Below are 13,337 nucleotides of genomic sequence, written 5' to 3' on the forward strand. Positions count from 1 at the left end.
ACCAAGGATGAGACCAAATGGAAACACCTGATTATAAAGAAAGAGGAAATTATCAGAGTCCAGTTTGAAGATACTCTTTGCCAACAGAAGCACTTCAATCTTTTGAGACACATTACTGCAGGAAGCCGAGATGATACAATTAAATATACTTTACCAAAGACAGCAGAAGAGGCACTGTAGATGTCAAGCAATTTTTGTATGTAAATTGATTTTGAGAAGAAAAGTTTACAAAGCCTAAAAACATGAATCAAGCTAAACACTTGGCTTTCCAAAGAACATGAAAACCAGCATTTAGGTTTAAGGTTTACATGGCAGAATGCTTCAGCATGAAGCACTGAGGTGAGAAATGTGAGAACTGAAAGTGTGAAAAAACTCTGACTAGATGACTTTAATTGCATATCAAAACAGACAAAGTGAATTTTTAGTTTTTAAATAGCATGTTTGGGATCAAAGGAAAAAAATGTATCTGTGGAAATTACGGGCTTCCTGACTACTATTAACTTTTACAGCACAGCAAATAAAAGCATTAGAGAATAGTCAAAGTTTATCTTTCATTTTCACTACAAAACACAAATGAGAGGCAGAAAGCCTCTCTCCTCCTAAGGTATTTAATATCGTGGAAAAAAGAAATTTTAAAAAAGATACAACTGTACATTTGTCAGTAGCAATGATAGCCAGGTTGCTTATCATAAATAACAAAGGTTCTCTTCAGAGATCTAAGGACACAATCCAGATAACAGTATAATGGACAGTCAGTGCTGTAATTTGATTAACATCAGGGATTTACAAAGTAAGTTTCATCTTCAGTATCAATTTCACATTTAAGAGAATGATTCATTACAGTTTGCTTTTGCAACTGTCACTTTTAAAGTGCTTTTCCAATGGGGATGTCTAGCCAGGTTCAGGCATATTATCAGCTGCTAGTAACTAGAAGACCAGAATCTATAAATATTAATTTTTATGGGCTAAACAGTTACATCTCAAGAACACTACTAGTGATATTGGTTTTATTCTATATTCAATTTTAGTTTTAGTTTTTCACTGTAATGGAGACATTATTTCTCTTTCAACTAATGTGAACACTAAACTATTTTAGTCTACTTTAGACTAAAAAGACTATTTTAGTCTATTTTAACTGAATACTGCTTACTGATCAAAAAGTAACTTCTTATTAATATGGAAAAGAAGAAGAATGAACATTTAAAAGGTATTTTGTTTTCTATTCCTTTCAAGAATGCTAATGATGTCAGGAAACTAGACAGAAAACATATAGGACTGATTATTGCTGCTTAAAGATGTATAAGCAGTCTATCAACACACACTGTAACAGAGAACATTCAGATCCAAATGCTCTCAAGTGCAGCATGCTCTGAAACCGATAAATGCAATGTAAGCTTTCCACATAGTTTTACATCTTCACTGAATTTCAAAAATAAAGGGCTTTTGTTTGATTTGTACTCAAACTGTTGAGTGTCTGAGCTCCTAGCAATCACTTTTGAGTTCACTGGCTAATTTCAAACAAATCTGATGGAAAAGTAGTTTTTGGTCAAAGTGGTGTGCAGAGAAGGGGAGAGACATTGCTGCATAACATCTCATTCAGGAAAAAGCTTCAGTGACTGTTCAAACATCAGTTTGGTTGGATCAACACTTGCAGATGCATAACACTGCTGTGGGTTTTCGCATGTTATGTATACACAGTTTGGGATCTGTGCCTAGGGATCTGTGTGTGCAGGTATACAAGTCTCTAACCAAGGCCTTTTTAGAATCATTACTAACAGGAGTTACCACCGTTTATCTTATAACATAAAATTTAACAAATATTTAAAATACTTCAAAAACCAATGCACAAGCAATATGTATTAATAAAGATGGAGACAAATCAAAATATAGTTGGATTTCCATTGAATAAACTGATATAAAACCTAATCAATAGGTGCTTTAAAAATATATAAGCTTTCAATCCGTATATTTACAAATAATTACACAGCTTTTTAAAGATTTTATTTAAAAGTTAAGGTATTTCTTGGATCAAATCAAAAAGAGTTGCAGCCACAAACAAATTCTTGGCCAAAATTCCAAACACAGTGTTTATAGTAAGAAACAAGGACAAGAAGCAGTACATCAGGTATCATGAATGCCTCAAAGTAAACACATTAGCTTTAACACAACGGAAACCTTTAAATGCTCTAGCTTTGTTTTTGTTCTCATATAGATGAATTAGGATTGTAAGCTTATGCTACTTGCTTTTGTCGAACTTCTGTGAATATCAACACCGTCTCTGTGACTGTAAGCAGGGCAGCAGCCTGGACTGTCAGAGGCTCCAACCCAGCTCAGTTTCACCATTTTAATGAAGGCGGGGTGGAGGGGTGGAAGAAGGGGAAAAGAAAATATAAAAAGAAAAATAACATCTTCCAATAAAAAGCTATCTATGTTTTCAAAGAACAGCATCAGATTTTCCCAAAATATCAGTGTCACCAGTGTACCTACTTTCTTGCAAACAGTTTTCCTGCCTTGTTTTTAGCACTATAAATACTACTAGGTACACTAATTTAGGACACTATCTTTTGTACCTGAACTTTAAAGGCATTTTTGCAGGGTTTTGCAGGGTTTCTTCCAAAGGTCCTAACATACTACATGGCAGAAAGAAATCCATTCCTCTTAAACTCAGTTGTACACCTCTGACATGTATTTCTGACATGATAGTTACTGCAACCTCTGAAGAGACAGAGGAAAGAGACCTCACCAGTCTAACTCAAGTTCTTGCCACAGTTTCTCTTACACTGCAGTGATGAGTGTCTTACCTATACTAGGAAATATTTTCATTGCTTGAGTCTCAATGATGTCTTTTGACTTCTGTTTCTGATACCTTGATGATCATATCATGAAGGAAGCTATTTTTCCCCCCATCTACTTTTATGGAGCTTACATCTTGTAATAACCTTTTGATCATTTTCACTTGGTCCCTGGACTAAGGGTGTCTGTGATATAGTAGATTCTTCCTTCATATTTTATGGATCCACAGACAAGGATTTGGTGAGCTTCCTTTCCACATTAGTTAGCATACATTATCAGTCACAAAAGAACATACATTCCTACAGAGCATAAGGCCTTTTCAGATTCTACAGACTTAAACAGAATTGACAGAGGCCGAAAGAGATCTTCACCTTGGCAGAGTAAGGAAAGGATTGAAGCATTGCATTAGAAAGGAACCACCAGGGCAAACCATATTAAATTGCAGCAACACAAAATACAAGATTTAAGAGAAAAATAAATAACAAACCACTGAAAAACAGCTATATAGAGAATCTTTTAAATCCTCCTTTGAAGTCAAAAATAAATATTAAGAAGAAAAAAACAATAAAAATGACCAAACAGAGCAGTTACAGTTCCTCCATTCCCCAAACATTTTCCAGCTGATACCTGCTTGAAAAGCCCTGCTAGGAGCTTCATCTGTTTTTCATCTTCCTAACATTTTCATTCTTCTCTGATTTTACTACTCAATATCGTAAGCCAGAAACTTAAAAAAGGGGAAGAACTTACTGGTATTGAGAACTCCTCTGCCAAATACTTCAACAGTGATGCTCCTCTAGCCAAAAAGTTACTTCTCTCTGTCAGGTTGCCTTGGAGTTTTGTATCAAACTCCTTTCTGACAACTGAAGCAACAGAGTCAATTATTATGAGCTTAACCTTCTTTGAAATAATTTCTTCTTCCAAAGACTTAATCCTATAAAAAAGTAACTTAATGTTAGTCACACATTGTGTTTTATAATCCTGAAATTGTTTAAATAAAAGGTATATTTTAATAAGCTAAGTCAAACCCTCTTTCTCTCTCACACACCACTCCAACAACATCAGAATACTTCAAAGAGATCTGGAAAGGAAATCTCAGGTTGCAAAGGGCCACATAACCCAGGGCAGGACCCCTCCAAAAGAGGGGTCTGGAAGAATCTGTAGTTAGCAACACTACACTGTACAACCCCTGAATGGCACAGAAAGCAAGTTAAGTAGACATTGAAACTGCCTTTTTGCTCACAGTAGCAGCATCCCATTGCCAACACCAGAATACTTGGCATCTACATATGCAGAAAGCCAAATACCTTTCTATATACTTCAAACATAGTGTGCCAAACCTAATCTGTTGATAAGAAGCTAATAGCTTTTTTTTTCTGATAAAGCTGCACTAAAAGAAGAAACAGGTATCCTGTCACTAGTGTAGAATGCTCACAAAGATGCTTAAGTATAAATTAATCCATTTTCATGTCAATGCGTATTCACAAATTAACATAAAGTAGCAACACAACAACACAAGGCTGCCAGCAACAGTCTTCAGACTTATGACTGAAAAACAATTCCTCCCTCCCACTGCTGGAGAGGTCCCAGTCTTTCTGCTCTGGAGGAGCAGTAACTCCTTTCCATTTCTTGGCAAATTTAACTCTTACACTATAGTCTCTCCACAGAAATCAAGACAGGTCAAGTCAAGCACCTGTCAGATGAACACTCCTCTTTTAAAGGTTTACAAAGGTCAGATCATATGGAAGTTGTCTATCAGAAATTGTTTATTATAAAACATCAAGTGCATGGGTCATGCACAATGAAATAAGAAATCACTTCATTAACTTTACAAATAAAGAGCAATGTCAGTCTTTTTGTACCAATTTTACTTTGTCAGGGACCGTTTTGGTCCCAACATGAAAAGCCCTCAAAGAAATTAAGTACTCTTCATAAAACTTTGGAATCAAACAAATACTGTTATAGATAATACAGTCAAAACGGTCTCTCTTTTTGAACTCTAGAAGAATACCTTTTCAGTACACTGCCACAGGTCAGCTCTCGATACAGGTAAATGCTACGGGTCATGGAAAACAGCTTTTCATCTGAGTCAAAATAAGCAGGGAATCTGTTTCCTGCTATCTCAACCAACCTATCAAAAACAAAAGACAAAACACTGAAAAAGCAATAGGCATGTAGGGTAATAATAAGGCATCAAGGATTCACAATACAAAGTAAAGTAAAGCTCTGAAGGATAGGTAGATATCAAGTAATACTGGAAATCTTTTTCAAAGGTGAAGCACACTTTAGCAGTCAGACCAAAATACTGGAAGTCAGAACATTTAGGTTCTCTTCCCAGTGATGCTAGAGTCAATGGAAAACTTGGGCAAGACATAATATGCCTGTACACAAAGAAACAGCACTTCTCTAGTAGAAGGAAGCTGCAAAGCGTACAGTTACTGAATGCAAAGTTCTTTTTGAGTTTTGCACAAAAGGCTTTACACAATTGCCAAGTATTCTCCTATTTTAATTATAATATTTAACTAATTCTTTCATTTAAACAAACATATTTTCCAACCCAAATCATCTTCCCTTCTGCCTTTATCTTGCATTGAGATCATAAAGCAGGCTTTATGACACCATAGAAGTTTGACAATAATCAGCTAACAAACAGAAAATTATGACCTCTATGATGAGATCCAGCCAACATGGAAGGAGGACTGCAAAGAAGAGAGCCCAATTCAATTGTAAATACTTATAAAAGTATGTATGAAAAGAACATTTGCCAAGGTGAAAACCGTTTCACAGATAATGTCTCCTCAAAAACAAAAGCAACATCATTTAGATGGGAGACGTTTGCACTGAGACTATTTTCACTGTGCCAGTTACATCTCTGTAAAAAGGACTTAGAGAAATCTTAAGAAAATGTAATTTTTAGAACACAGCAAAAAATATCAGCATTGTCTCAAAAAGCAACTAAGGCTACCTAAGGCTAGCTGACAGGTGGCTATGACAGAACATCCATTCCATCAGATAGGACAGGTACAATTGACATGATACAATGATATAACTAGACGGTTTAAGTGGCAGCTTTACTGATAGATTTGAATAAGTGATTTCCTGCCTGAATATTCTCCTTTACCTTATTAGCAAATTAATAACCCTTCAAAACTTTGAATTACAATTATTAAACATACTACTGTTTATTACAATTGTAGAGTAAGTTTATCAGACAACTGGTGATTAACACCAAAAAGAGTCAAAGGAAGTTGGGTATTTACGCTTTATTGTCGAGTACTCTTATATTCAGAAACTAGGCTTTGAAAAAAACTCATACAGATGTAAAACAGGACAGGAGAGGTGCCTGAGGACTGGAAGAAAGCCAATGTCACCCCAGTCTTCAAAAAGGGCAAGAAGGAGGACCCAGGGAACTACAGGCCAGTCAGCCTCACCTCCATCCCTGGAAAGGTGATGGAGCAGCTCATCCTGGAAGCCATTTCCAAGCATGTCTCCCATAGCATCCTCATAGACAAGCTCAGGAAGTGTGGGTTAGATGAGTGGACAGTGAGGTGGATTGAGAACTGGCTGAATGGCAGAGCTCAGAGGGTTGTGATCAGTGGCACAGAGTCTAGTTGGAGGCCTGTAGCTAGCGGTGTCCCCCAGGGGTCAGTACTGGGTCCAGTCTTGTTCAACTTCTTCATCAATGACCTGGATGAAGGGACAGAGTGCACCCTCAGCAAGTTTGCTGACGATACAAAACTGGGAGGAGTGGCTGATACGCCAGAGGGCTGTGCTGCCATTCAGAGAGACCTGGACAGGCTGGAGAAGTGGGTGGAGAGGAACCTCCTGAAGTTCAACAAAGGCAAGTGCAGGGTCCTGCACCTGGGGAGGAATAACCCCATGCACCAGTACAGGTTGGGGGTTGACCTGCTGGAAAGCAGCTCTGCCGAGAAGGACCTGGGAGTGCTGGTGGACACCAAGTTAAGCATGAGGCAGCAATGTGCCCTTGTGGCCAAGAAGGCCAATGGTATCCTGGGCTGCATCAGGAAGAGTGTTGCCAGCAGGTCGAGGGAGGTGATTCTCCCCCTCTACTCAGCCCTGCTGAGGCCACATCTGGAGTACTGCGTCCAGTTCTGGGCTCCCCAGTACAAGAGGGATGTGGCACTACTGGAGCAAGTCCAGCGAAGGGCTACAAAGATGATTAGGGGACTGGAGCATCTCTCTTATGAGGAAAGGCTGAGAGAGCTGGGCCTGTTTAGCCTGGAGAAGAGAAGGCTGAGAGGAGATCTTATCAATGTGTACAAGTATCTGAAGGGAGGGTGTCGAGAGGATGGGACCAGACTCTTTTCAGTGGTGCCCAGCGACAGGACGCGAGGCAACGGGCACAAACTGAAACACAGACACTTCCATCTGAACATGAGGAAAAACTTTTTCACTGTGAGGGTGACAGAGCACTGGAACAGGTTGCCCCGAGAGGTGGTGGAGTCTCCTTCTCTGGAGATATTCAAAAGCCACCTGGATGCAATCCTGTGCAACGTACTCTAGGTGACCCTGCTTGAGCAGGGGGGTTGGACCAGATGATCTCCAGAGGTCCCTTCCAACCTCAGCGATTCTGTGATTCTGTGAAAACTTAGCAATTTACCGATGAGAGGCCAACGTTTTCAATGAACCCGTATATATAAAATCGTTGAGGACACTAAATGACACGTTTTACTGACTGCCTGCAAATTCTCCTGAAGTTAGTGGAAAGAAGTTCTACACCTCTGAACACAGGGCAATTTTTTTCTAGGTCAGTAGATATAGAGCCAAGAGTTTAACTTTAGAAACTCATACTTACAAATCTGAGGACAGGAAATATTTTTTGCAATGAAGATTTTATTTTTAGGAACAGAAATAGAAAATACTTATCTTTTATTTTAAGCATACTTATCCCACACCCTATCAGCTTGGGAAGAGTGACTTCTAGTGGATGATACCTGTAGACACAACTTACTAGTGATCTTAAGCTTTTTTATTTAAGCCTCTTTTATTAAAACCAAAAATGTTACAGCTATTTTAGAAAAACTACTCTAAATCACTTTTGTTTGGTTTAAAAATAGAAACAACAAGCTTGAATATTAATATGCCTATCCAGAGTAAGAAATTTCATTATAATAGCCTCTGCCTCATTCCTTTACATATACTATTCATTACATCTAAACTTGCCCTGAAGAACCTGCAGGGTCAGAAACTTGGCTCTGCATTTGCATAGTAAACCATGCAGTCCATTTTGGATTCTGCATGTGGAAAGTAATCTGTAAGTTATTCAATTGTCTGCATGAAATGCAATTTCAGTATGCTTCCAATTAGCATATCACAAAGAACACCATTACACAAATTGGCTTAAAATGACCTACTTACTGAAACCTTGCTAAGATCGCAGTACTATTTGCACAGCACCATGCAGGTTCAGAGTTCTTTAAGATCTAAATCCTAGTTGTCATAAAGAACCCAAACACTGCACAGAACATAAGTGATGTTCTCTGTAATCAGGCCAGGAGCCCATGAGCTGGAAAATCCCTCAATGTTCTCAGCATTGGTTTACAGAAATTTGTATCCAGTACTTTTCAAAAACAATACATACAGCTAAAAAGTAAGCAGACAAAATTACTTTCAGACTTCCTGAACAGGTTTGGTATGCTTTCAGTTAATAGCTGGCTAGATTTGAATTGAAATGCTACAAAACCAGTGACAATAATTTTGATTTCCAGAATTATCATGGATGTTCTATCTACCTGTTCAAGTGTCCACATGCTGATGAAGCCGAACAATGAACACCCTCTGCACTGTTACAGCTCTTCTACTGCATATCAGAAAAATATATACAATACAGCAAACAGTGGCATATCTTAGGAGATCAGCCTCAATTCTGATCCCTGTTCTCAGCATTGCTATTAGATTGAACTAAAATGCCACATTAGAGAATAAGCAACAGAGTATCAAGGTTTGTGGAAACCAAAAGCTCCCTGCCCTGAGCTAAGCCTAACTAGGCAGAATAACAAAAAAGAAACATCTGTGAGCAAAAGAAAAAATTAGCCAGGTTTATGCAATATCTTTCTTGACACAGCATGGCATTACAGCCAGTAATGACAGCTACAATTAAGCATGCATTTCTCTCAGCCCTAAAAGGCAGCAGGGATATTCTTATATTCCTGGGCTTTCTGACAGAAAGTTTTCTGTTTTAAATAAAGACACTACCAGGTAAATCTCTCCATTTGTCCCTCTAAAGTAAGTTGCAATTTGATGAATATTTACTCTCTTGTATCTATCTGAAGTGTTTAGAACAGAAAAAAATTATCTTTTAACTGCAAACTATCAGTAATACAGGATTATAGAACCATAGGAAAATTCAGGTTAGAAGGGAGCTCAGAAGGTCTCTAGTCCAACACATAGTCAGCTATGAGGTCAGACCAGATTACTCAGGGCTTTATCTAGTCAGGTTTTGAAAACCTCAAAGGATGGAGGTAGCACAACCTTTCTGAGCAACCTGTTCCAGTGCTTGACTGTCCTCATGTGAAAAAGCTTCTCCTTATATCCATTTGGAACTGCTTGTTTCAATTTCTGCCTGTTGTCTCCCTGCTATGTACCACTATGATGTCTTTTTAAGGACCACATCCTAGGTAGGGGAAGGCTGCCGTTATGACTCTCCAACGCTGTGTCTTCTCCAGGCTGAACAAGCCCAGCTTCCTCAGCCTCTCCTCATGGGGCAAGTGCTCTAGCCTCCAACCATCTTGGCAGCCCTTCACTTAAATTTGTCATGTCTTCCTCATACTGGGGGCCCAAAATTGAACACAGTATCTAGATGTGGTCTAATGAGTAGCAAGTAGAGGGGAATAATCACTTCTCTCACTCTGCTGGCTCTGCTCCTGTGAATTCAGCCCAGGAGGTTGTTGGTCTTTGCTGCCAGGGCACGCTGTTGGCTCATGTGCAGCTTGATGCCTGTCAAGACCCACAAATCCTTTCCAGCGGAGCTCCTCCCCAGCCAGTCATCCAGCACGTGTTGTTGCAAGAGGTTCTTTTCCAGGTGCAGGAATCTGCATTTGTCCTTGCTGAATGTTATAAAGTTCCTGTTGGCCTGTTCCTCCAGTCTGTCCAAATCCCTCTGAATGGTAGCGCTGCCCTCAAGCTTATGGACAGATCCCCCCCACAATTTGGTATCAACTGAAAACTTAGTAACAGTGCACTTCACCTCCCTCCAGGCCATTGGTAAAGATGTTAGACAGGACAAGTCCCAGAACAGACCCCCCTAGTACACTGTTTGTAACTCCTGGTAGAATACGACTCACTAACCTCTACTCTCTGAGCCCAACCAAGTTTTCACCTATCTAGCTGTCCACCCATTCAGACCACACCATCCTAACTTGGATACTGTGGGAGACTGTGTTGAAAGCCTTGCTAAATTCAAGGCAAGTGAAATCCCCTCATTGACAAACCTAGTCATTTTATCATAGAAGGCAAGGAGGCTGGTTAGGCATGATTTACCCTTGGTAAATCCATGCTGATTGTTCCCAATCACTTTCTTCTCCTTCACATGCGGGTGTCTTTTCACCCTGTTTTATCACTTCTGAAGTTTCTAGTTCCTGTCACCCCATAACCTTTGCTTCCAAATCCTGTCCACTGCTACCTCCTCTTCAATTCCTAGTTTAAAACTCTCATCAGGCTGACCAATCTGTCTGCTCCTTCCCCGCTTTGTCAAGTGGGCCCCACCTCTCCCTAGTAGTCCCCTATCCTCAAAGTGAGCCTCACCAGCTGCACAACCAGGTATCAATCCACAGGATTTGCCTGCTTTCCCCAGTCCTTTCCCAACAGAATCTAGGAGAACACCACCTGAGTCACTGGGCCTGACTCTCATCCCCAGAGCCCTGTAGTCACTCTTGCTACACACTCAGTGGTAACCAACATGCATACATCTATACTCTCAACCAGATATAGCACATTCTGTCTCCTGTACATTCAGTGGTTAGAAGACATAGTAAGTGCACAGATGAGCAGTTCTTGTTGTGTGGGCAAAGCAGAAGATATTAGATGAAGTAGAAATATTACAGAGGGAATGGAATATTGTACTGCAGGGCCACTAACAATATAGGAGGGAAATGAGGTTACTGCAGAAGGAAATCAGGGGTGCAGAGGAAAGGGAGGGGGCACTCAGCAGGTATAGTACAGCAATCTGAAGGAAAACAGGCTATGTTAGTCCTACTGAGTAGAGAACAGCTTGCATTTCCTTTGTACTCAAAATGTTAAGCCTTCACATCCTCAAAAACATCCTTGCTAACTTCACAAACTAAAGTACAAAGAAAGATTTTAGGTATAGGATTGTTAAGACCATTTATAAATTAGAGTGTTATCCAGCTGTCATATCACTACTGGAATCTGCAATATCATACAAATTAAGAAGGTGGGCAAATACTTCTACTCAGTGAATTTTACCATATACGAAATAACTGCATATATCAGCAGAATGCTTAATAACTACCATAGGTAACTATTTTGGAAAAGCTTAATTATTGCTCAAAATATATTTGAAGGCTTCAAGACAAAGGGTGCTAAAGAAGTTGAAAGCATGTATTTTAGAATTATGCATCTTACCTTTCAGCACTGAACGCAGACTCTGTGTCAATGTATATAACAGCCCCATCCAGTCCTCCCATGCTTACAGGTAGTGTAGCCAGAACACTCATCATAATACAAAATTGAGTTTTGCCACAACCTGGTGGGCTAGTTATCTAGAAGGAAAAATCACCAGCATAAGCAAAAGATGTTATATTCATTTCACCCTTGCAGTCCAATTCATCACTGCTGAAAAACAAATAATTCCTCTTCAGAGCAGCACTACTCTTGTACTTCATTTTTCTTTCTTCACCATCCTCCTTTCTCCACTTCCTTACATCCCATCTTTGAGGTGCTCTACTCCCCTCCCCATTTACAAGATTTTCCCTAGACCCACACCCAGACAATTCCTTCTCCTTCGTTGTGCTACCTTCTAAAATACAGCAGAACTAAAAGATTCACAGGTGATATTCACATTACATCAATGGCCATTAGAGCTGATATCTCCTTAAAACTAAAGTCAAAAGCTAATAGGTTCACAGAGCTAAAACACTGATGAGGTATCATTATTGCCTTGGTTACAATCAGGTCCCACTTGGAAATCACAAGTACAATTGCTTATATCCTGTGAAGTCTGAATCTGTAATATGAACCACATATACATAATCAGATTTTATCTGCCCCAGAGAAAACATCTTTAATACTCCTGCTATAAAGTAACAGGAGATGTTAGATATTAGCTTATCATACTTCATTGAAGTTATTCTCTATGCAGCATGCGTTTTGTCATTGGTGTTAACTCCCTATTGCTGTATTTCAACACACACACCATTTAACAAGCCAGGTAAGCATGCCAATTTTCAGCTTTCACCTACGCTTACTCAAAGCCTCCTGCGGTTAGGCAGTATTCAAATAGAATGCACTCAACTTGTGTGAAATGGTTCCAGTATGATTTTGATCCAAGAGCAAAACCACAATGATCAAAAGAACACATTGTTTGATGAGATCCCTAGCCTCCAAGTACAAGATCTGTCTACTAGAGATGGCAGTAGGCCATTCTTTATCTACAGTAGACCTTACAAAGATTGCAAATGCTGGACTCTATTCAGATAACCATATGTCCATTGGTACTATACTTTTCTTTAAATACAGTATCACACTGTCACTGCTTCTGGGAAGGGAGACAAGGACATACTTTTAATACTAAGAGGGCTGAAAAACAGAGTAAATACAAAGCTGAAATGACTTAACACACTAATAGGAGAGAGCTATGGGTCCATTTTGACCCTAGCAGGGAGTAAATAATAATGCAAAATAAATGAAAGCTTGTCCAGGAAAATTACACTACAAAATAAAACAACTCCTCAAAATAACATGAACTGCTGAAACAGAGTTAAATTCAGAGATAAGTTTATTGAGGGGGGAAAAAAAAAAAAAAGACAGCCCAAAATCAAACTGATTTTTGAGCCTGAGTGTATGATAGTTTGGTTTTAAGTACAAACATTGCTTCACCTCAAGAAGCTACAGTACTGGTATGCTGACATTTTAAGCAGCAGCAACATGATTAAAACACAGAAAGTTTACAGAGGAACATTGTGGGACAGCATTAGCTACTGCTACACTCTCAAGTTAAAAATCCCTCTAATCACTTTTGTCTTTAAAAAAGGCCTGAAAACCAAGTCATATGAGTCAACTCACTTCAAGCTTTGATATAAGGGACATGTTTGATGTTTTTTGTTTAGGAGCACATGTTGGATTTAGTGAACTACCAGTCAGGAATTAGCCATATTTATGCAAGTAGCAGTACCCCATCCGTTGTATCAAGTTTACAAAATACCGCATCAACAACAGCTGCCACATTTTAATGTGAACACAAAGCATATATTAAAATTGCAGAGACAATACATATTTTTCAGACTGTGATAGCCAATGAACCTCACCAGCTGTTTCTGCTTAACAAGTCACCTTGAAATGAATGAGGG

General features: G+C 39.1%; 1 protein-coding gene across 21 annotated transcripts in view; it reads right to left on the minus strand.

Moving 5' to 3' along the window:
• The window catches only part of RAD51B (RAD51 paralog B), a 453,279-nt gene that overhangs the window by 426,290 nt on the left and 13,652 nt on the right, over window positions 1-13,337 (minus strand). For all 21 annotated transcript variants that reach the window (XM_067296566.1, XM_067296562.1, XM_067296565.1 and 18 more), the window contains 3 exons: window positions 11,395-11,531; window positions 4,802-4,921; window positions 3,541-3,724 (listed from right to left, as the gene is read on the minus strand). In XM_067296566.1, the coding sequence (XP_067152667.1) occupies window positions 3,541-3,724; window positions 4,802-4,921; window positions 11,395-11,531 (441 nt within the window). The remainder of the gene's footprint in view (window positions 1-3,540; window positions 3,725-4,801; window positions 4,922-11,394; window positions 11,532-13,337) is intronic.

This window comes from Apteryx mantelli, chromosome 4 (genome assembly GCF_036417845.1).
Source record: "Apteryx mantelli isolate bAptMan1 chromosome 4, bAptMan1.hap1, whole genome shotgun sequence".
Taxonomy (NCBI): Eukaryota; Metazoa; Chordata; class Aves; order Apterygiformes; family Apterygidae; genus Apteryx; species Apteryx mantelli.